At 41.2% G+C, this 24608-nt stretch overlaps 1 protein-coding gene and 1 non-coding gene across 2 annotated transcripts in view; one reads left to right on the top strand and one right to left on the bottom strand.

Moving 5' to 3' along the window:
• Positions 1-24608, bottom strand: part of LAMB4 (laminin subunit beta 4) — a 107101-nt gene that overhangs the window by 57189 nt on the left and 25304 nt on the right. The window contains 6 exon segments of the mRNA XM_070476863.1: positions 4952-5072; positions 5856-5965; positions 7659-7844; positions 18526-18676; positions 19572-19651; positions 22189-22298. Coding sequence (XP_070332964.1) covers positions 4952-5072; positions 5856-5965; positions 7659-7844; positions 18526-18676; positions 19572-19651; positions 22189-22298 — 758 coding nt within the window.
• LOC139036680 (U6 spliceosomal RNA) lies at positions 12252-12358 on the top strand. Its single transcript, XR_011489512.1, has one exon. It is a non-coding gene; the product is annotated as a U6 spliceosomal RNA (small nuclear RNA).

Genomic DNA, 24608 nt, shown 5'->3' with positions numbered 1-24608 from the left:
AACCAGATCTGAAAGAGACACGTGTACCCCAATGTTCATCGCAGCACTGTTTATAAAAGCCAGGACATGGAAGCAACCTAGATGCCCATCAGCAGACGAATTGATAAGGAAGCTGTGGTACATATACACTATGGAATATTACTCAGCCATCAAAAAGAATTCATTTGAATCAGTTCTAATGAGATGGGTGAAACTGGAGCCCATTATATAGAGTGAAGTAAGCCAGAAAGATAAAGACCAATACAGTATACTAATGCATATATATGGAATTTAATAAGATGGTAACAATAATCCTATATGCAAAACAGAAAGAGACACAGATGTACAGAACAGACTTTTAGACTCTGTGGGAAAAGGCGAGGGTGGGATGTTCTGAGAGAATAGCATTGAAACAAGTATACTATCAAGGGTGAAACAGATCACCAGCCCAGGTTGGATGCATGACACAGTGACCTTTTAAAAGGCAGTCTATTCAGATAACATGCCTTCTTCAAAGTTTCAGTGACTTCCCATCGCCTCAGGATATCTAAGTCACATCTCTTTTCATTCTGCTGCTCCCTGACCTCTCAGCTCACTGGTTCTCTCTGTGGGAGGTACCCGCCCACACCGGGCATTTTAGAAATTCCAAGGGGTAATTTTGGTTGTCAAGGTAATTGGGTGAGGTGTGTGACTGGCATGGGTGGGTGGAGATCAGAAATGCTAGACATTCTCACAGAAAGGAAAATAATTTCACGTCTCTGGCAGCTTTTGAATGTTTCACTGAAGATCCATGAAGGAGCATTTTGTTTATAGTTATGAGTTGAAAGCTTTATCCCATGTTTTTAAAATATGTCAAACATGTTTACAACACATCTGCTTGCATGGCTGTCTCATATGTAGTGATTCTACATGTATGAGCATCTCCACCCTTCACTGTCTCCCAGTGTGTTCATGTCCATGCATGTACATATTGAAGTACATACCATATCTCTATAAATGACTTCTCTTTTATCTCTCCTTTGTGTTTGCACATAACACTGATAGTATTTAGAAGCTGTACATTCAGGTAGGCTATAATTTCTGTGAATTTCACTGCAGGATAGGAAAGAGTGTTACAAAATATTTGTAATAAGAAGGGAAGGTTGTGTCAGATGACATTTAGAGCCACTGCCTGAGCCACACCAAATGACCTGTCACAACTCCCAATATCTATCATGACTGTGCGGTCACTTCTTGCGTACTGCCTACGTCTCCTCCTTAGAGCATCAGCCCTGGGGAAGGCAGGGAAGGTTCTAGTCTTGTTTACACCTATGCCTGCCCCACTGGCTAATTTTCAGTACATGCTTATTAAAAATTCTGCAGTAAAGAAGTACACATACATTCTTAGGATTGTATCTTTAAGTTGATACTAAAATGGCTCTGCACTCTCCAAACACAAACCAAGCAGGGTGACACTCAGAAGGAAGCCAGATGGGTTAGGCTTAGGAGTGAGGGCAGCCAGTCCAGGACCACTGTTTACAGTTCTTGGTCAGAGCTGGTTTAAGAGTTGACCATTCTTGGCACCAAGCCAATGGAGCAGATGACAAGAGCTCCTGTTAGCTACAGAGGTTTATAATGCCGACTCACTTCTCCTAGAAACCTCTAAGGACTTTATGTTACCAACTACAGTCCATCTCATGGTTTAAAAGAAGAATGGCAGTTTTATGTTCTATAACGCGTAATCTCTGTTTTTATGGACACACCTATCATGTAATTAGGGCAACTGAAAAAAAATGAACTGACTCACTATGCTTGCCAAACAAAAGATATTTGTGCAGAAGGGTTGAACATAGCTTTCCTCTGGTCTTCTTGGTAATGCATCTCAGTTAATCAGGCTGCAGAGGGGAATGAACGTAGAGAGGGTCGAGTTCCAAGCAATCGAGTATTTCCCAGAACAGCAGAGTTGCTTTAGTCTGTAATCATAATGTGCAAGGACTTTCTCCTACTGTCATCCTGGGTCAGGGACTCTCGGGGACATTGCAGGTGCCCTGCTCAGACCTCCCCACCCCCCAGCTGCTGTGGCACTGGCTCCTAAAAGCTCACAGCTGCTCCCTTCTCCAGAGAACTGGACTCAGCCACTGTGTCCAGGAGTGAGTGTGCTCCCTGGGGCGGGGCGGGGGGAGCCTGTAGCCGAGGATGACATGAGCACACAAAGCCCTACCCCTTCACCTCCACGTGGAACCAACCCATGGGGCAATTCATGCCCCAGAGCTCCCTGAGCCCATCCTTGCTGAGTTCCTTCTGCTGGCCCCTCACTCCTCTTTCCCAGTGAGCACCTCACACCAGGAGCACCTGAATCTCTGCTTATAAGGAATCTCACTCTAAAATGATGATTAAAGGCCTCTTCTGGGGTTTTGGACAGTTTGCCAAGATCTGGAGGCTCTCTTAAATTTTATTTTGGTTTTAGGAATTTTCATGGCTATATGTAAGAGAATGTAAGAGAAAACGGACATATGTTTAGTTAATTTCAAATTGTCCATGTATATTCTACATCTATCAAACATCAATGCAGTGGTTTTGTTTACACGCCTGTCCTGTATATCAGGCTGAGGGCAAGAACCAGATTTTTTTCCCCTCGGGAATTAGCACAGTGCCTGGCTGTACTCTCAGAGGTACATCACCCATTCATCATGGGTGATGAATGGACAATTTGGATGGATGCATTAACACAGCATCCAGTGATTACTTGGGAATTTATAAACTTTTAGAGATATTTAGGACATGGATTTAAAATGAGAAGTAACTTAGCTCTCATAAATTTAAGTTTCATGACTGTTACGATTACAATAATAACATCCCTTTGTTACTAGGAATCCTTATTTTCTAACCTTTCCCTTTCTTTTCTCTGCCTGGGTTCCCACCTGTCAGGTTTTGTTCCCCTTAATTAAACCTGTTGGATTTGATTCTCTTTCTTTGTAACTCACGTGTTGGTTCATAAGCACAGTTCTATTTAAAGTTCCTTGTCAGAATATGAATTATATGGGTTAGGGAAATCATGACAGTTTACACTTCCCATTCAGGAGTTGGTTTCCACTTTCCATTTCAATTGTACTGAATTTCAGAGAAACAATGAATACTTTTTTAGTATATCTCAAGTAATATTTGAGGGCAATATTTGGCTCATATTTATGTCATATTCAAATTTAACTGGGTGCCCTGTATCTTTCCTCCCTCCACCTCTCCCTCTTTCCTCCCTTCCTTTCTTTCCTAAATCTTGCAATCCCATCTTTGATAAAATAATCTTAAATAATGGCCTTTTAAAAATGCTGTAATAGCTGCACTTACAGAATAAAAATCCAAGATATACCTGCCCCACACTAAATTCTATAATAGATAATGAAATTAAGAAGTTCTAGCTTATAAATTAAAAATGTTCAATAGTTATAAACTGAAGTTTAAAGACACAATACACAAAATATGGAGAGAGATATATACATAAGTATATACTTAAATATACCTAATTAAATCAGGTGTTGACAGACTTCCCATAAAAGATCAGATAGTAGAGGACAGAAGAAAGGCTCAAGAGAGAGGGGATATGTGTTCATATATATATACACGTATGTATGTATGTATGTGTATATGCATGTGTATGTACATGAATGACTGATTCGAGTTGTTGCACAGCAGAAACCAATAAAACATTGTAAAGCAATTTTATGCCAATTAAAAAAACTTTTAAAAACCCAAGAAGGCCAGATAGTTAATATTTTGGCTTTATGATCATAAGATCTCTGCTGCAAATACTCAGTGGTGCCTTTGTAGCTTGAAAGCAGCATAGATAATAAATATGTAAACAAACAGGCATGTCTGTGTTCCAATAAAAATTGATAGGGTTGTGGTATGCTAATTAAATCACAATATTAGGAGATTCTAGCAGATATTTAAAAATAAAGTTTAACAAAGAATTTGATTTTTAGCCACAAAATTTTTAAAAAATCTCACATACTTCTGTACAATTCTGCTAACGGTGGGATGAAACTGGCACTTTCATGCATTACTGATGATCCTGAAAATTAACTGATGAATACCTACCAAAAATTAATTTGACAGATTTCAAGAGCCATGAAATTTTGGTGAAGTATGAATGCATTTTAAAATATTTAAAAATATACCAACTATGCAGAGTTATAAAAAATAGAAGCAACTTAAATGACCAGAAAAGGGGAATAGGTAAGTAGAGTAAGTAAATTTATCCAGTGTCTAAACTCTGCCCAGTGATAGGACTGAGCCTAAAGTTGTGGACAGAATGAAAGGTTTGGAATAAATACCTGTGGCCCAAATTTGGAGGAGAAAACAATGAAAGAAGTTACTCAAGGAAACACTATGCATGGTTCCTAAAAATGGTAAGCTTACAAAAGCACCAAAAGAAAATGCTTATGATGTAATACAAAGTGCAAAAAAAAAAAAAAAAAAAAAACCATGAAAGAAAATCTTGTCTGAGCACTCTGATTACAGGTATAGAAAAGTATAATAGGTAGAAAATGGGAAGTTACAAGATGACAGTAAGTAATTAATTATTGGTGGACTATCTCCCCAAACTTTCTATAATGCAAGTACACAGTTGTGGCTCCAGGCAGAGATGCTGGAATCAGGCCTTCTGGCTCTGAATTCTCTCGCCTCACTCACTAGCTCTGTGACCCTTTGCTTCAATTCTGTCTGTAAAATGGGAATAAACACAGACTTCCCTCACAGAGTTGTCATGAAGTCTCAACAACAGAATATGGAAAACACTTCAAACCGGGGCTGACAAGTGCTGTTCTGGAAGATTTGCCATTGTTATTGGGTGACCTTCATAAAAGTAGGTGATTTTCATAATGAAACAAATAGATTTCTATTTCTCATGAAACACTGCAAAGTACAAACCTACATGTACGATTAGAATGGAACTCAGTTCAGAAGGAAGCACCCGCAAGGCTCCTGTGGTACTCACAGAATCAACCAGGATGGGTGAATGAGCCTTGAACCTTCCTTCCAAAGGCTGGGAAAAATAGACATCAAGGGAATATTGTACATCTGGTTCTAAACAGATGGGTGTGGGAAGCAGCATGATTCTGTATTAAAAGAAATAAAGCAAAAATTCAGTGTCATAAGTACAGTTATATAAACGAAGCAGCCATTTCATTTGGTGTGTTCCACATGTGCTGTGAAGCGGGTTCCACTGCCAGATGGAGGCTTGGTTTAGATCTAGACCAGTTCAGGTGGGTTGGGTGGTCAGTTCACATTCAGATTCTCTCTGGCTCTACCACAGGATTGTGCCAAATAGCAAAACCTTGGGAGCTGGCCAAGGGGTATCACGACTGCTCTGGGGAGAGGATGGAGCAAATGTCCTCCCTCCCATCTATCAGGCTAATATTAACAAGTTTCTGTTTTATTCAGCCACAAATCTCCAATGCAAAATTACTGGCCTGAAAAATAGACTTTCAGCTGCTGAGATAACTCAAACTGAACACTGTACTCTTATTTCGTTTGTTCACATCTCCAGGCATCTGGGGGAACAGAAAACAAACATTCAGGATCAGAGTCAGGCTGTCTGGGCTGGAGCCCTGGTCCTGCTATACATCAGATATAAAACTCAAGCAAGTCATCAAAATGTTCTCAATTTCCTCCTCCTCTGATGAAGACAAGATCTACCTCATTGAGTTGTTAGGAAAATTCAACGTGCTATTAAATGTAAATCATAGTGTAGCATATAGTAAACACTTAATAAACATTACAGTCTCCTTTGATACACCTCTTATCCCACATAGTTCCTAGTTACAAATTACTGATAGACAAACAAGACAAACAACATTCTGAGAAACCTTCAGCATTTGAGGCCAGGTCCCCATGCATACCTGGAAGCTGCTGGTAAAGCCTGAGGCTTTGGCTGTGGGGTCTCATGTGTGCAGTGCTTGCTTGCTCCAATGGGGTTAATCACCATCTGGATGGTCCAGTCATCTGCAGACTAGACAGGCATCATATAAGGGCATGTTCCTGCAAGGATGCATGCACCAACATATTTCTAATGGATAGTGCACAGGATAAATTTGCAACCCAAAGTCTGCTTGGAAAAATGGAGTTTTGCATTTATGAGAAGAGATTCACCCTCAGGCTTAACTTTCTGGTATTTGAATTATGATCCAGGTAGAAAGAATATTGTTTATGGCCATAGATGTAATTCCTGGGTCTAGAAAACCCCTGGGACTTCTGAAGGTCTAATCTTTCATTTTTTTTAAACTTTTTATCTTGTACTGAGATATAGCCAGTTAACAATGTAGTGATAGTTTTGGTGAACAGTGAAGGCACTCAGTCATACATACACATGTATCCATTCTCCCCCAAACTCCCCTCCCATCCAGGCTGCCACATCACATTGAGCAGGGTTCCCTGTGCTGAACAGTAGGACCTTGTTGGTCTTCCACTTCAAATACAGCTGTGTGCACATGTCCATCTCAAACTCTCTATACCCCCTAAAAATCCAATCTTTAACATCTGTCTCCCAAAGAGTCAATTAACTCATCATGTTCTTGGATCACAGCACAAAGGGAAAAAAACGAATCTTTCACAAAAGGATATATCTTTCTTTCATACTATTGCATAAATATTCTTATATACATTTATATTATTTAATATTATATTACCAGATATATTTACATGTGTATAAATACACACACACACACACACACACACACACACACATATATATATAGAGAGAGTGCATATATGCTAATTACCTAAACTCTAGAAGTCTCACAATCTGGAAAAGCTTTTTAAAGCTGTCAGATATATGTTCTGTCTATACAAAAATTTATATATATTTATACATACACATTTATATACACGTATCTTTTTAAAAAATGACATTCTTGTCATACTCACCAGGTCAAAGTGCCTTCAAGTCCCTTGTTTTTAATTTGTTAACTGAGAAATTAAGAAGCATGTCATATTAAGAGTTTCAAAGTAGATCATCCACTCTGGTCATGCAACAGACAATGAACCCTTTCAGAATGTGGTCCCCAGAGGGATTCTGAGACCATCCCCAGCCACATAAAATATTTTTTAGGGGAGATGGTCTATGGAGTTTCAGACCACCAAAGAAAAGATTATGCAAAGAAAACTCTAGATCAAGTGTTTTCTAATTTGGTTTCTCTTCTTTCTTAGCTATTTCTCAAAAGGCAGGGGAAGGGCTCAAAAGGGAGGAGGCAAGAGGACCAGGTTGGTTTGACCTTTTGTCTCCTGGTAAAATCCAAGTGCAAATAAATGCCTCTTCTGCATAACCATGAGTCTAAATCTCTGCACATATGTTGCTTATTACAATTTTAGGGGGGAAAATGTCATAGGAGGGCAGGATTTGCATTATTTTAGTTATTTATTATTCTTATACAAACATTCAATCACCACTTCCTTAGACCTAGTATCTTAAATCTATAGCTCCAGCTTTAGTTTCTCTCCACAGAATAATGTGTGTGTACATATGGCTCCCTGTGTTGCTTTAATATCTTCAGGAAACCCTTTGGTTTACAATGCTCTCCAGATGTTCAACTTTCTGCAAATCCTGTTATGATGAACCTAGGCAAGACTGGAATGGAAACACTTAGCTTGAGAATGTATTTCATTCAGCTTGGAACCACCATCACAGAAGGGGAGTTAAAGGATACCTGAGTTTCATAGTGAATGGCAACTGTGAAATCCATGGGAACAGGGATGTCCCCCACAGCAAATCTCAAACCAGCCCCAGGGAGAACCCTGGCAAATCCGGGTCCCGTCCACATAACAGGCATCCCAGGAACTGGCTCTCGGAGAAAGATGGAAACAGCAGGCAGTTGGTCAGAAGTCACCGAGCCCTAAAATAGGAGAGGAATGAATACAACTTTGCCTAGAGTGAAGGGTTGGAAGAGAAAATTAAAAACCTCATGTATTTCTTGATGTGTATATGATCCATCTGAGTCCCAGATGAACTATTCCAACCAGGACACATTCCAGAATACCACGGAGAATAAAGTGCTGATTCTGCAGCTGTGGAACATATGTTACTGCATAGAATGATCACTTGGAAAGCAAGATCACTGGCCAGCACTTGAAGTACCCCATGTGTCATAAACTGAGTGATTCCACATTGGTGACTCTGGCTTTTCTCAGACATGACTACGGAGCTCTGGCCAAAATATGAAGAGAAGGAAAATATTCCCATGCCTACTTCATGGATTTTGCCTAATTGTGCATGACAATGATAAAACCACATGGATTTATTTTTTTCTAGATATTTCTTTCATGCAAATGTGAGAAATGATCTTCTCCCATCTGCCTGGGGGCACATGAGTACAAAACTGCTCACACGCTTGGTTGATTAGCAGCCCTGCTGGTCCCGATGCTGGATGTCAGCCTTGGACCATCTGGACCCTGTAGATAATGCTTCCTTGATGACATCTGCATCTGCCTCTCAACACTTCCAGCCTCCACTGGAATTCTGCCTCTTTCTTACTTTTTGCCTGTGTTGCTGCAAAGTCTCTTGGCTGTTCTCTCTGTGATCCCTCTAGTCCAATACATACCACACACTGCTGCCAAAGAGCATTTCAAACGCGTTCTCACTGCCAACAACCTCACGCCCAAATTACTTAGCCTGAAGTTCAAGTTGCTCTGTGATCTACCACAAACGGCTCTTCACTTGACAAATGTTTATTTAGTAACAATTCAATCCCGGCCTCTGAATCAGATGCAAAGATGAATAGACTAGAATCCCTGCCACAGAGGGGTTTAAGGTAAATAAGAAATGAGATGGAGGTGTGTGTAAACTCATCTCTGCAACATTTTCAAACTTTAAAGAAGGATTCTGAGGACATCACTGGTGGTTCATTGGTTGACTCCATGCTTCCAATGCAGCGGGGCCTGGGTTCAATCCCTGGGTGGGAGAATTAGATCCTATATGCTGCAACTAAGAGTTCTGCAACTAAGAGTTCACATGCTGCAACTAAAGAACCTGTTCTAAGACCTGGAGCTGTCAAATAAATAAAAATATTTTAAAAATAGTAAAATAATAAAAATTTTAATAGTATCTTGGAAATTGCAGCAGACAGTGTAGGTGCCCCATGGGATCCCCTTTACTTAGTTGGTACATCCATTCCCCATTTGTTGTACCAGTGTGACTTCTAACAGCTCACATTTGCCCCTTGTCTGGAGAATTTGCCTCTCACATCCCTACCCCTATGCCTAGGGTAGCTCACAGCCAATGACTGCCTGTGTGTTAGTCGCTCAGTCATGTCCAACTCTTTGCAACCCCATGGACTGCAGCCTGCCAGGCTCCTTTGTCCATGGGATTTTCCAGGCAAGACTACTGGAGTGGGTTGCCATTTCCTTCTCCAGGGAATCTTCCCAACCAAGGAATCGAATCCAGGTCTCCTGAATTGCAGGCAGATTCTTTACTCTCTGAGCCACTGGGGAAGCCACCAATGACTGCCTGATAGGATATAAAAGGCTAGCCCTGTGGTCTCGAGAGGTAGGAAAACTTTATCTGTAGTTTATGTTTCTGACTTTCTCTATGGGTCAATCCAAGGTTTGTTTTGCCTGAGACCACCTTTGACTCTTTCTCCCTCTTCATCTTATTTCCTTCATTCTCTTAAAGAGTTTTCCCAAAGAAGACTGCCTTTGTAAATCACCTGCACATGACTCCAGTCTCAGGCTCTGACCTGAAATAGTTGGTAGCAGACAGTGTACCTAAAAGCAGACTCGAAGATGCATTCCTGGAGGGGAATCACTTAATGTTCAGGTGGCAACAAGGACCTCAGTGGGTAACATGTGTTGATGACCCTTGTGGAGCAGAAGAGCCATTGCTAAAACTGTCATCTGGGGCGAACTGGGACAGGATAAGGAGGGAAGGGGAGGCACTGACATGAGCAATATTTCTGGCATTGACAGATACGGGTTATAAGGACTGTGGGCTCGGATGGTTACTCTTGGTTGTCATTGGTACATGTCTTAATTCTTGGGTAGGGACAAAGAATTCCACTACTATAAAGCTGCTGGGTGGTCACACTCCTGCATAGAGTGAGCTTAAGAAGCAAACGGGCAGAGTCAGCTTCACGGGCATATAGCCTGTGCAGCTGCATGGGACCCCGTGCACAGAAGGACCCCACGCTTGGGTTAACGCTTGGCTCTCATCATCTTGAAATAATTAAGATTTAAGAAGTTGTTTCCTAAGTGAAATGTCTTGGGACAATGGAGCATGCATAAGGACAGAAGATATATTCACAGTGTGTGTCTGCCTCTTTGCTGTCCCGTTTGCATGCAGGGCACAGGCTGCCCAGGAGCATGGGATTCAAGTGGACCTACTATGCTTAGGCATTCAGTGGGACTCAGAGGTAGCACAAAGTAAGTGCGCTGCATCTGTGACTAAGTAAGCAGGGGTGCCAACAGCTCCAAGAAGCTGCGTTTTCTGTTCCAACCAGAAATTTCTTTGAAAGCAGAAAGAAGGGAATGACATTCTAAGAAACACATTATTCATGCTACTTCCTTGTGTCAGCCAACTAGTTACACTGAAAATGATAACTAGAAGGAAAGAGGACAATAGGCAACTCAGAGTTTCTTTTCCTTTCAGTTCCTCCTTACTCATCAATAAGCTGAAGGTATTGTTGGTCAAACACACACTAAGACATGAAATAACAGCTGAGTTAGTTTTGTACAGCATTTCCATTGTTCTAGGAAGAATAAAATATATATGCATGGTGATGGTTTAGTCATTAAAGTGTGTCTGATTCTTTTGCAACTCCATGGACTGTAGCCTGCTAGGCTCCTCTGTCCATGGGATTTTCCAGGCAAGATTACTGGAGTGGGTTGCCATTTCCTTCTCATATATACATATATATACACACACATACATACATACATACATATATGACTCCAAAATAAAAATTGTGTAATTTCAATGATTATGTGTAAGAATTAAGTGCTCTTATGTTTGCAATTAAAATTGGCATTGCATACTATGGAGATGAATAGTATAATTCATGCTAATAATTAAAATTTTTAATATTTCTTTACTTAGAATGACATTAAATAGCATATAAAATATTTTGACAAGTTGAGAGGCAGAGACTATGGAAGAAAGTAAATTAATATTTTACTATTTTAAGGGGCCCTTATTTTTTATTTTGGCTGAGCATCATTCAGGATCTTAGTTTCCCTGTCAGGGATCAAACCCATACACCCGGCAGCAGAAGGATGGAGTCCTAACTATTGGACTGCAAGGGGAGTCCCCCTAATTTCTCAATTAGAGGGCTCTGCATTTAACTTCTATTTTACCCTGGCCCTGCCCATGGGTCTGAGCATGCCAGGAATGAGCTGGAATTGATGCTGTTAGTGTACTGCCTGGTTCCCTTTATTGGACCACTCTATCTTGCCACCAGTTTCTGGGACTGTTAGCTGCTATGTCTCACCACTGCTCCCTTCTTCTGAGAACTGCCCTTGGCTGAAGGGAACTGTCTCACCTGGGAGGTGATCTGGGTCTGCCCTGGCAGTTTGTAGCCATGACTGCCTGACATGAGAATACAACAGGCCAGCCCTGTGGCCTCAGTGGAGGACAACTCTTTGGTGCAATGTACACTTCAGAGTTTCCCCAGGGAAGAAGGCAAGGCTAGACTACCCTAGATGCCATCCTTGCCTCCCTTTTCCCCCGCCCCAGCCTCCTGCCCTCCTTCCTGACAGGTTTCTCCTGATGAGCACTCTTTCAATAAAACACATGCATTCAGATCTCTGTTGCAGTCTCTGTTTCTAGGAAACCCAACCTAAGCCAGTGATTAAGGATGGACGCATATGCACACATACACTTATGTAAAACTAAAAGTTTCACCAAAAAATATGCCCTTGCTTTATAGTCTTCTGTCCTACTAAGTTGATCCAAGTCAATTGATTTCATGACCTACTTACCAATAGGCATGACCTGCAATTTGAAAATTACTGACCTATGGGACCCTAGAGATGGAAACAATACTAATGTCTGGATGTTAGGGTAGTGAATGTCACAGAAAGATAAATCTGAATTAGGTCTTAAGGGATGACTACAAGTTTTCCAAGTGAGTAATACAGAAGTAGTTGTTTCAGGTGAGAGTCAGGAGAGGAGTCTGTGGCTATTTACAACAGTGTTTCTCAAAGTGCTTCCAGGGACCACTCATATTACTAGGGGTGTGTGGCAAATATGCAGATTTCTTCTTTTCCCCCAAATGATCCAAAAAGTATTTATTTTAAAAAATCATTATGCCGTGCTCGCTTCGGCAGCACATATACTAAAATTGGAACGATACAGAGAAGATTAGCATGGCCCCTGCGCAAGGATGACACGCAAATTCGTGAAGCGTTCCATATTTTTTTGTAAATAATTAGCCTCCAACAAATAAAAAAAAAAAATTAAAAAAAATAAAAAAAAAATAAAAAAAAAGATTAACCAGAAAAAAGAAGACTGTTACAGTTGAGAATCAACCTCATAAAATACTAAAGTGAAAATAATCTAAATTAATTAATGGTTATCAAATTTAAAAGCAATCCTTATAAATAAAATAAATATTAATGAAAAAAAAATAAATAAAAAATCATTATGCCAAACATCTCAAATATCTAAATCCAATTAAAGATCACAAAATGTATGTATGTTTTCCTAAAGTCTCTGCAGATTTCCAAATTGAGCATCACTGCTCTAGAGCAACATTGTCTAATTGAACTTCCTGCAATAATGAAAATGTTCCATATCTGCACTATCCAGTATAGAAGTCCAATGTGGCTCCAGAGTTACTTGAAAAAATATGCAGGTTTCATGACACTAGTCAGATTCCCCGATTCAGCATCTCCAGTGGAAGGCCCTAGCGTCTGCATTCTAAACAAATTCCCCGGGTGATACTTCTGTGCAGTAAAATTGGGAAGTTCACTGATCTGTGCCACTGGGAACAAGGGCACTCCAACCCTTCTTTTTTCAGGAGGACTTCAAATTGAGATGCCTGGAGTCAGAGAAAGTTTTATGGACAGGGGACATGGGGACGGACAAGAAGAAGAGCAAAACTGCTTTGACGTGAACATGAGCCTGAACAGAGGACCACCACTCACGAAGCCTTCTCCGATCCTCTCGGCTGGAGGTGGTTTCCTTAAGGGAAATTCGTAACACGTTTTGTGCACCTCTTCACACACCCCACCCTGAAATGCATTCATTGTTTGTGCACATGCCTCATTTCTTCCACAAAAATCTCAAGGGCACGCTCTATGTCTAGGTGTTTCTGTTTTCATTCTTTCAATCAAGAAAGTCTCTTAGGCATGAAGAACTGTTTCAAGTGCTGGTTGTATGAACAGGACAGCCAACATCTGCTTTCTTTTGCTTTTCCAACATGTCCCTTCATGCAAACACACAGGAATGCTCGGTAAAGACCCCAGCATAACGAATGAACAAATAGACCTAAAGTTATCCTGCCTTTAATTAAATAGTAGTTGAATGGCCACAGGGTTTTCTGGTCTCCTCTAGCCTGCAGAAGCTATTGGAGGCAGGGCCCTGAGGAGGCAGCATCACCCTGACACTCATATCCAGCACTGATCAACTATAACCATTTCAGAATCAAGAGCATAGGCATGCAGCATCCCCAGGGACACCAACATGTCCTCTGTCTTCAACTAGGAAGATAGCCATTACTCAGCATTGCACGTCTCCTTTTTTGAAAAGACAAGAAAATATGAAAGCACAGTCTGACTCTTCAACTCTCCAGAATCTTACTTTCCCAAGGTTTTCACGCTGAAGAGAAATAAAGCTAATGAAGTTTTTTCCAGAGGCTCTAGTTACTTTGAGTGTGTGTCTTGCTTTCCTTTACTCTATTCTTGAGGATATTAAGAGCTTAGAGTGACTGAGTACTTACATGAGCCAGGCATGGTTCTAAGTGCATTACCCAGGTTATTTGCTTCTAGCAGAATAGACAATGACCCTGAAGAAATGGTTTACCTCATTCTGTTCATCTGCTTATATGCTTTGCTGATGTTTTCTCAGTATTATATTTCCTTTGTCAATTATGAAATCATCTCCTTGTTGCTGGAAATAACATGCGATGTTGCCTACATCGCATGTAGGCAAAGCTGTTGCTAATATCTTAAAAAGAAAAGAAATGGTAGTTTAAGTAACAAACAACAGTTTCAATTTTATCATGGTTGAAGAGTTTCAGGTTCTACCAGAATTTAAAAGGGAATCGTTATTCTCACTTAATAGCCTTGGGAGGAAGTCATGGAGGCAGAGTAAAATTTTTTGTTTTTCTGTGAAAATGTGAAATTTTGGGTGGTTATAAGGCTATGTGTTGAGTTTTCTTTTCAAGGGCTATTATACTAGTGTAATTCTAAACTGGGAAAACATTTCTTCTTTGCTATTGCTTTTATGGTGTTTTGAACATTACCAATATGCATAATGTACCAACTCAAAGGTTTATTAGATGTTGTAATTTTGACACCTCCAGACCAATTTCTCTTAGTTCTCATGGTCTGTAAAATTTGGCTTTAAATGTTCCCATAAGAGATTATGTCAGGATAGCAAAATTCCACCAGCTAAACTAAAACAGCAGAATTGCATCCATGCACCTGCAGTTTCCTTTAAATCCTGGGCTTTGTGGGACTCACTTTTATATTATCTCCCAGTCTTTCAGTTGTCTACACAGACTCTCCAGTTGTTCATTTCCAAGTTTTCACTGTATCCCGTGTGTTAGTCACGCAGTTGTGTCCGACTCTTTCCGACGCCATGGACTGTAGCCCGCCAGGCTCCCCTGTCCGTGGGGATTCTCCAGGCAAGAATACTGGAGTGGGCAGCCATTCCCTTCTCCAGGGGATCTTCCCAAGCCAGGGACTGAACCTGGGTCTCCTGCATCGCAGGCAGATTCTTTACTGTCTGAGCCAGCAGGGAAGCCCCTATATGTTTGCTTGATGTTTCACTGTTAGTTTTACAGACAAAGTTTTTAATTTCACAGATGCTCTGGTTGTTCATTGTGAGTGGGAAGCCCTGAGCCCTCTATTCTAGTGGTCACTGTTCAGACTCTTGAGCAGGCTGTTCAGTCAGCTCCTTTGGACAGGACCCACAGGCTTATGTTTATTTGTCCTCTTCACTGTTTTCCCCTCACTAATTATGTTCACCTTACAACACAAAATCAGAAACTATTTTACTAATTTTACACAGAAAACATATTATGGAATACTATATTAGATGCCATACTATGTTAAATTCAATCAATATTAACTTTTGTGGCCACGTTTAATTTCTATAAGAAAACAAGTCAGGTGCTTCCCAAACTGTGTACAGATCACCTGGGGATCTTGCTAACATGCAGACTGGATTCAGTAGGTCCAGATGGGGGCTGAGAGTCTCCAAGTCTAATGAATCCACAAATGATGCCACTATTGTTGGTCTGCACACCATATTTTGAGTAGCAAGGATGTTGCCATAGACTGAATGCTTGTGTTCCCCTGCTAAATTCCTGTGTTGAAATCGAATCCCCATGGTGATGGTATTAGGAGGTGGGGTTCTGGGAGGTGATTAGGTCATAAAGGCAGAGTCCTCATGAATGGGATTAGTGCCCTTCTAAAAGATGCCTGAGAGAAATCCCTTGTTATGGGAGGACTTAGTGAAAAGATAGCCCTCTAAGAACCAGGAAGTGGGTCTCAGACATTGCATCAGTGGGTACCCTGACCTTGGACTTCCTAACCTTCAGAACTGTGAGCAATAAGTTCGTGTTGTTTACAAGCCATCTGGTCTATGGTATTTTTAGCAGCCTGCACAGACTAAGAAAGATTAGATAGACAGATAGGTAGATATGGATGGATGGATAGATATAGATATATAGATTTTTGAAGACCTACCAAGAAAGTTAATTGTCATTCTTCTTAGCTCTCCAATTTGAGTATTAAAAGAATTACTTGTAAGATGGGTTTTGGATTCATGTCCTTGTGTGTCCCCGTTTTCCATCCTCTCTTTTCTTCCTGAACCTGGCCCCTTCTCCATCCCTGTCTGGACTACTGCAGATGGTGCTGCTCCAAACTAGACTCTTCTCCTGCTGGATGGTGTCTATGAGGACACAGAGGACAGTCTTCATCACGCCGTTCCTTTGCTCAGAAAGATTCAAAATTTAGCCTCTTTAATGGTGGTGGTTTAGCTGCTAAGTTGTGTTTGACTCTTGCAACACCATGGACTGTAGTGTACCAGGCTTCTCTGTCTGTGGGTTTTCCAGTCAAGAATACTGGAGTGGGTTGTCATTTCCTTCTCCAGGGGATCACCCAGACCCAGGGGTCAAACTCGAGTCTCCTGCATTGAAGGCAGACTCTTTACTACTGAGCCACCAGGGAAGCCCAGCCTCTTCAATGGGAAAATCTAATTTTATCTTCCAGTACTTCTTCTCTATGTAAACTTTCTGTTCTACCTGTGAATACACCTGCATTGTTTCTCCTCTGAGTTATTACTTGGAACTTTTCTGACTGGATTGTCTTCTCCCCTAGTCCACCAGTGGAAACAATTAGTTTCAAGTCTCAGTTCAGATGATTCTACCTGTGTATTAAGTCCATTCATAAAGGTTTAGTCATGGCTCTAAAATCCTGAAGCACTTATGGACTCTTCTTGTTTTACGGCACTGTCCTGGTCTTGAGCTATTTATGAAAAGTATTAGTTGTGGTTAAAAACTTCTGGAGGGCAGAGACCTTAACTGATCCCTTTCTATGCCAGTCAGCCTGGGTCTCAGCATTATGTGCCTGGCTATAAACTGGGGTTCTTGTGACACTTCCCCTGGGTTTGATCATTTGGTAGAATGACTCACAGAGCTCAGGGAATCCCTTATTTATGTTTACTGTTTTTTTTGTATAATAAAGGATATGATGAAAGGATATAGATGAACAGTGAAGATGAACATGTACATAGGGTGAGGACTGGAAGAGTCCCAGACACAGGAGCTTCTGTCCCCTTGGAGCTGGGCTGCACCACCCCCAGCACACCGATGTGGCCACCCAGCTGGAAGTTCTTGGAACCCAGTACCTGCAGGAATTGTGTGGAGGCTTCAGCCCACAGACATGATGGATCATTACCTCGATCTCCCTCACCTCTCCCCTTCCTGGAGGATGGGGTATGGGGCCAAAAGTTTCAAGTGTCTAATACTTTCTGGTGACCAACCACTGACCTGAAGCCATCCAGACTTACCTCATCAGGACAAATGACACTCCTCTCACCCAGAAAAGTCCAAACGATTTAGTAGTTCTGTGTCAGCAGCCAGGGTCAAAGACCAAACATTAGAACAAAGGATCCTTCTAGTGCTCTTATCCCTTAGAAAAGCTCACAGGTTCTAGGAACTTTGGGCCGGGAACCAGGGACCAAGATCATTAGGTATATTTTTTATATTATTTCATGATAGTTGGAGGTGGAGCCTAAATATCAATATTCCCTTTCTAAAGTTTTTTTTTTTTTTCCAGTTACTCTCATAAACCTGTAATGCTAAAAACCATGAGGAAGAATCCAGACATAGGATTGTTTTATCTTGACTCTACCCACCGCAGTGCTGAATCGAGGTCAGGACAGTGCAAGCCTCCTCTTCCTGCCCCAGTTTCAGTCAGTAAAAGAGCAAATTCCAAGCCTCTTCAGGGGTATTTTCATCCCTCCCACTAGTCATGTCCAGATTAGGAAGAGCTCTCAGGAAATGACTTAGTCACTGGAACCTGGAATGAGTTCCCAGTTTTCCATCCAAATCCTGTCTCTGGAATCAACTTTCATATGCCTTCTCCCCTTGAAGTCGTTCACCTCACATTGCCTTTTCCTGGGTCAGATTCCTGCCTGCGGCTGGAGTCACAGGCATGTGGGTGCCATCAGAGTCTAACTTAACTTTTCTCCGTTGGGTTCGGATGCTTGTGTTTGCCCCCATCGTAAGACTTTGAGATAAATGTTTTTAGGGAGCATCCCCCACAGGGCTGTGACTTGTAATGAATGGGACAAAGGGGCGTTTTCAATCACACAGCAGCACTGAGGACTGCTAATCCAAGATCAGCTTCAGGAGGTTGGTGAGCACATCTTACAGCCGGTTTTTTACCAGATTCATTCATTCAGTAGCAGAGATTCACAGCTTTCTATTATGCACCAATCACTGGGCTCTGCCCTAGAGCAGCAGTGGTGATGGAATACACACCCAACCTTCCCTCTCATGGTTTATAGTGTCATCAGGGAGACAGACCAGGAAACGCTCAATAAACATTCTCTAGCTGACGGGTACCTTGAAAGAGCAAGAGTCAAGTCTGTGTCATCACAACTTAATCCAATTCACACTTCTGTGCCAGCCTCTGTGTTGGAATGGGGATATAAAAATAAAATAGAATGCAAACTCTGCCCTTAAGACTTAATAGAATCTGCAATTCCGTAATAGAATCAACTCTGCTCCGTGTTTGTGGGTAAAACCACTCTCTTCCGGGTACCTTGCCCACAATCTCAAGGGTGTACTTTATGTATTTACCTACACTCCACCAGATGAAGTCTGTAAGGAGAGTCAGTGAAATACAAACCAAAGGTGCCAGTCCCAGAAGTGGCGTGGCTTCCTCCGCCTCATAGAGGTAGAAATTCAAAGGAGCAAAGAAATAGCCAGGCGCTGGCTCAGTGCAGCTGTGACCTGTGACGTGGGGACGGCAATCACACTGCCCGTTTTTGGGTGAGCACCTGTGGGGAAACAAACCCACCTCGTGAAAAAAAAGTGAAGGTGGGGTGGCAAGTGTGAGATAAGGGCCTAGGGGTGCTGGGGTAAGTGGCCTCTGGATTTGAGTTCATTCTATGAATCCATCAATCAGTCATCCTGGGGAAGATGTGGAGAGGCAATGGGATCTACAGGTCTGGTTTTTTTATTAACTTTTTATTTTATACTGGAGTATAGTTGATTGACACTGTTGTTCTAGTTTCAAGCGTACAGCAAAATGATTCAGCTATACATATACATGTATCTATTCTTTTCCAAATTCTTTTCCCATTTAGGTTATTACATAAAATTGAGTATAGTTCCCTGTGCTATACACTAGATTCTTGCTGGTTATCCATTTTAAATACAGCAGTATGTTCATGTCAATCCCAAATTTCCCATCTATCCCTCCCCTGGCCATTCTCCCCTTATGGTAATCATAAGTTCATTCTCTCAGTTCTACAGGTCTGATCTTGACAAACCAACTCAGATCCATGAAACCCTGGTCACCGCTTCTGTCCTCAGTGGCTCTCTGCTTCTCCTCTAAAACTGAGAGGTCCAGAATGCTGGACCTCTCTTTACACGCTGACAAAAAGTTTGTGTTTTAGGTGGGTCAAGTCATACATGTGCAGTGATATTTCCCACCACCTTGGGATTCCCAAGTAACAGAACTGTTTTCTCAGCCTCAGAAATACCTGAAGTGAAAGAAATCAAGTGGGCTATCTTTAATGTCTCAATATTGCTGCTTTTCAATGCCCTTTGCCTGCCATGGAATGACTTCACTTCTGATTATCATCATGTCCTAATAAGTGTGTTTTACTTATGTTATGGAAATGGGATTGAGGAATACTGCCACCAAACTCACTCATTTTACTGACTTACATGTTGGAATAAGCACCTCCAATATCACAGTCGCAGGGAGAACATCCATGGAGGTGATTTTCCAGTCCCCAGTATCCAACCTACAAACAGAAAATGCTCAGTTGATTCCAGTTGTGAAGATACCTGCTTCTCTGAAGTATGGCATCTATATTAAAAGCACCGCAAGTCAGTTGTCGACAGTAAATAGCCACAGGGCCTGAGCAATCACACTGCAGCTTGCTTGCCTACACCCTTGATAATGATCTTCTAAAAGTAAACATCTCCTATTCCCAGGACTCGAACGAAGAGGACAGGTAGGTTGTCTATATATTGCTTCAAATGGAATTGCAATGGATAATCAACAAGGACCTACTACATAGCACAGGGAAGTCTCTTCAATATTCTGTAAAAACCTAAATGAGAAAAGAATCTGAAAAAGAATAGATATAGGTATAACTCAATCACTTTGCTGTAAACCTAAAATACAACATTGTAAATCAACTATACTCCAATTAAAAAAAAAAAAAAACGAAATGCAATAGAAACCTCACTGTTCCTCTGACAGCACCAATTTAAGCATCAAGCTGGGTTGTTTAAGGCCAGTCAGGAGAAATTCTTCAGCTAGCCTATGCAACTGTTTGCATAAAACCAATGGAGTCCCTTACTATAAAACCCCTAGGGATTTTTACTTCCACACTACAGCAATGTTTGTGAGTTAAGAAAAAAAAAAATCGTTCAGCTGATAGTGAGATCTTGTATGAATTATCACCGTTCAGTAGAATTGCTTACTTATAAATAATTGTTTTGGCATAACAAACTCTCCCCATGTGAGAGATCCAACTCTCTTCTTCAGGACTTTTCTCATCATTGCAACATCTTGACCTTTATTCGATATAAACAGCTGGTGAGATACAAACAACTACTTCTCAATTCTGACGCTTACTATAAAAGACTCAGAAAAAGACTCCCCTGCTCAAATATCTACTTAACAAGCGTAGGTGAAACTAAGATCTAGGTTGGCATGGAATTCTCATTTGAAATGGGTTTGTTAAGTATTCATATGTTTTGTTGTTATCTTGGTACAATTTTATGCCCAGTTTTACTCAAACAGATTTATTTTAAACATTAAAAGTTGACAGAATTTGTTACATAACACAGCTAAGGGCTTTTGAAATCCTTTTTCCCCCAAACCAAACTTCAGTTTAGGCAAAAGCAATGTGAACTGAGCTGCTTTACTCAGGCTGGGGTTGTGAGACCCCCCCGCGAGGCAGCACACCCTGTAATGTTGGCCCCCAGTGCACCATCGGCAGATCCGCATGGGGTACCAAGCAGATGCCTTGGCTCAGCCACGATGGACAAGATTCCCCAATAGTGGCCCCTGCTCAGTTATTTTCCTTTTGCAAGAACAATGGCAGTTAACTAGCTAAGAAAAGAAGTCAGGCCGAGTCTAAGGTTTGTCTGCGATGATCTGATGTGGTATCTCTGTTGACCTATTCACTAGCTCTACACTCCTTGTTTGTATTGCCCATTCATGGTCATGGAACTTGGCACAGCTCACCTTCCAATGTGAAACTTGTAGATGACCTGTCCTGTGGTAGAGTTCCCTTTTCATATTTTCTCCTTGCTTTCTTTTCCCTCCTCCTCTGCCTCATCCCCATGTGTTTTCAGTAAAGCAACTTACAATATTAGCACAAACTATGTTGTAACAGACATATGTTTCTTATTTATCAGCTACATGTCTTCAGACACATCAAGGTCACTGTTCTTTTATTAGGTTAAGTTTTTGTTTTTTCTTTCTAAAATGTCAGGGTGGGCTGCCAAGTTTGGATGACAAAGGAAAGAGCTGGCTTTTTAACTCTCTAAATGCATGACACATTTCTTATGGCGGGAACATGTTTTATTTTGTTAATTTGAGATATACATGCTCATGTGTGTAGCAGAGTCTGTGAAAAATCCAGGGGTTTATTTATTTCCCACAGGAATCTACAGTACATTTAAACTTGATTTTTTTTTTTAATGAGCTCGTCCAAAAATAATTTTAGGCAAGGAGGAGTAGGGGTGGGAAACTGATTGTATATTAAAAGACTCCATGACCTGGTGCCTTAACAAGGGGTGGGGGGGGGGCAGCGGCAAATAAATGTTGTTATACTCTATTGCTTGCACTTCCAGGAGAAGAGTGGATAAAACTATTGTCTGGGTTGGTTCAGATCCATTGGGTAAATGTGCTGGTAAATGTTTAACTACTAGCTTTCTGCAGAAAGACAGGGGCTGATTTCCAGTGTTTGCTGACTTCTGCAGTGTAAATACTTTTACCTTAGGAGTACTGAAATACAATAGGGCAAGAAAATGATCAACAAGACCGAGTCTCTTCTCGGCAATGGCCGTAGGAGATCACATCACTCCCTAAAGCGGGCGATTTTGTGCTCAGTCATGTCCAACTCTTTGTAGCCCTGCCAGGCTCCTCCATCCCTGGGGACTCTCCAGGCAAGATTACCGGAGTGGGTTGCCATGCCCTCCTCCAGGGGATCTTCCCAACCCAGGGATCAAACCCAGGCCTCCCACATTGCAGGCGGATTCTTCTACCATCTGAGCCACCAGGGAAGCCCCCCTAAAAGGGGAATCAGAGGCAAATACATACAGTGCATTCTTCACAGCGTAGTCCGGCAGCAAATGCCTGACACAAGCATTGGCCTGTATCCACATCACAGGGCAACAGCGGCAGGCTCCCAAGGGGGTGACAGTCGCAGGCTGAAAGCACATCATACAGAGTTGTTCTCATTTTGACTTCTTCACACTGGTAAACCTTATTAGCTTACACTGAGCTAAACGTGGCCACGAGAACCCTGAGCAGCCTGCCCTGTCAAGTTCACTGTCTGCCTGGCCGCACCGCTATTGTACTTCATTCAACTTTCCCCAGGAAAGCCAATGCCAGACACTTTCAGAGCCCTCATGTGGTTCTACTGGGTTCCAGTTAGGAGGAGACAAGAGGTCATGCATGTTGGGGAGTGGGGCACAGTTCTCCTAAGTGATGCTGGCTGGATCAAGTGATTAGGGGCAAGTGTTTCTGAGCATCATGGATGTTACTAATGGCTCCCTCTCTGGCAGATGCCATCTATTATAATACTTTCTCTCTCTTACCACCTCTTTGCTTTTTTCTTTTTCATTCTCTCTCTCTCCTTTTTCTCTTCCACTGATAGGTGTTGCTGAGTTCTGTTCATGTTGTGAAGGCTAAGAAATTGTGCAACCAGAGCAAGATAGGTATTTTCCCTGCTGAATCTGCTACAAGAAAAGCTAATGTGCTTGGAAACAGCTGAAATGTCCTTAAACTGATGAGTGGATAAATAGTGGTATATCCAAACGATGGAATATTATTTAGCAATGAAAAGATATGAAGTTGCTACAACATGGATAAACCTTGAAAATATTGTGGTAAGCAAGAGAAGCCAGACACAAAACACCACACATTATATTATTCCCCTTTATGAAATGTCCACAATAGGCAAATCTATAGGAACAGAAGCATCGCTGGCTCAATGGACGTAAATTTGAGCAAACTCTGGGAAATAGTGGAGGACAGAGGAGACTGGCATGCTACAGTCCATGGGGTCACAAAGAGTCAGACAGGACTTAGTGAGCAAACAACATAGAAACATAAAGTAGATTAGTGGTTGACCAGGGCTGGTGGGATGGGAGGTGGCAGCTGGAATGTTTCTTTTCTTCTTTACAGTAAAATATGTATAACATAAACTTTACCATCTTCACCATTTTTAAGTATGTAGTTCAATAATGTTACGTACACTAACATTGTTGTGCAACCAATCTCCAGAATTCTTCATCTTGCAAAACTGAAACTCTGTATCATAAAATACCATCTCTCTATTCCTCCTTCCTCCCCTCAAGCCCTTGGCAACCACCATTCTATGTTCTGTTTCTATGGATTTCACTTAACAAAATGCTTTCAAGTTTCATCCATGTTGTAGGATGGATCAAGATTTCCCTTCTTTTTCAGGCTGAATAATATTCCATCATGCATACATACCATATTTTGTTTATCCATTCATTCATCAATGGATACCTGGGTTGCTCCCACCTTTTGACTGTTGTGAATAGTACCTCTATTAACATGGGCATGCAAATCATCTTTAAGATGCTGCTTTCAATTTTGAGGGTATATAACTGGAAATAAGAGTATGGGGTTTCTTTAAGGTAATGAAAATGTTCTAAAATGGATTGTAGTGATGGTTACACACCCTGAATATACTACAAATCACTGAATTGTATACTCTAAAAAGTGAATTGTATGGCATGTGAATTATATGTAACTAAATCTTTGACAAAAGAAAAATCAAAACAAAACCCAATTTTGGCCCATTTCTTGGAGGGCATAATGTTAGTCAGTGAACCAGCGTAAATGCCTGGAGTACTGAGAGGTATACTGCGAAACTGGCTTAGCTATATAATTAATTACCTTGAAATTAAGTTTTACATCAAACCCCAAAAGAAGAGCATTTAAAAAACAAAATGATTCATCATGCTGCTTTCTAAACATGCAAATAATCCACAGTTCCTTATATGGGTATAACCCAGAGCATGACACTGTGATCAAAGGGAAACGATTAACCCAGACTCTCTAAGGAATCAGCAGCTCTCTGAGACCCCAGGCAGCCTTAAATTTCTGTGATCCTAGAGCCAAGGGGCTCCCCACTTGGCTCCCCAAAACTCTGCAGTTATTTCTATTTTCCCATGACTCCTTCCTTGTTTCTTTTTTCCCCCACTTGAGAATTGCCTAAGAAGTCATCAATCTACACAAAAATGCATAATGTAGGTTAACAAACTTGTAGGATGGAATCCTGGTGGAGGATTTTTCTTTTTTAATTTAAAGTTTTCATAAAGGTATTAAATTTCTTGGCAGTTACCCTGCGTTTGCTCCAGCAGTGAAAATGTGAGCGCCCTCTGCTGGTTCTTGATGATAAACTCAGCAAACCACCTAAAATAGTTCACCAATTCACTAAAATTTGTGAGAGGATTTGTATCACTAAAAAAAGTATCCAGAGAATG

The sequence above is a fragment of the Odocoileus virginianus genome, chromosome 1, assembly GCF_023699985.2.
Source record: "Odocoileus virginianus isolate 20LAN1187 ecotype Illinois chromosome 1, Ovbor_1.2, whole genome shotgun sequence".
NCBI classification, from domain to species: Eukaryota; Metazoa; Chordata; class Mammalia; order Artiodactyla; family Cervidae; genus Odocoileus; species Odocoileus virginianus.
The sequence above is the reverse complement of the archived record's forward strand: the minus strand, read 5'-3'. Positions and strand labels throughout refer to the sequence as shown.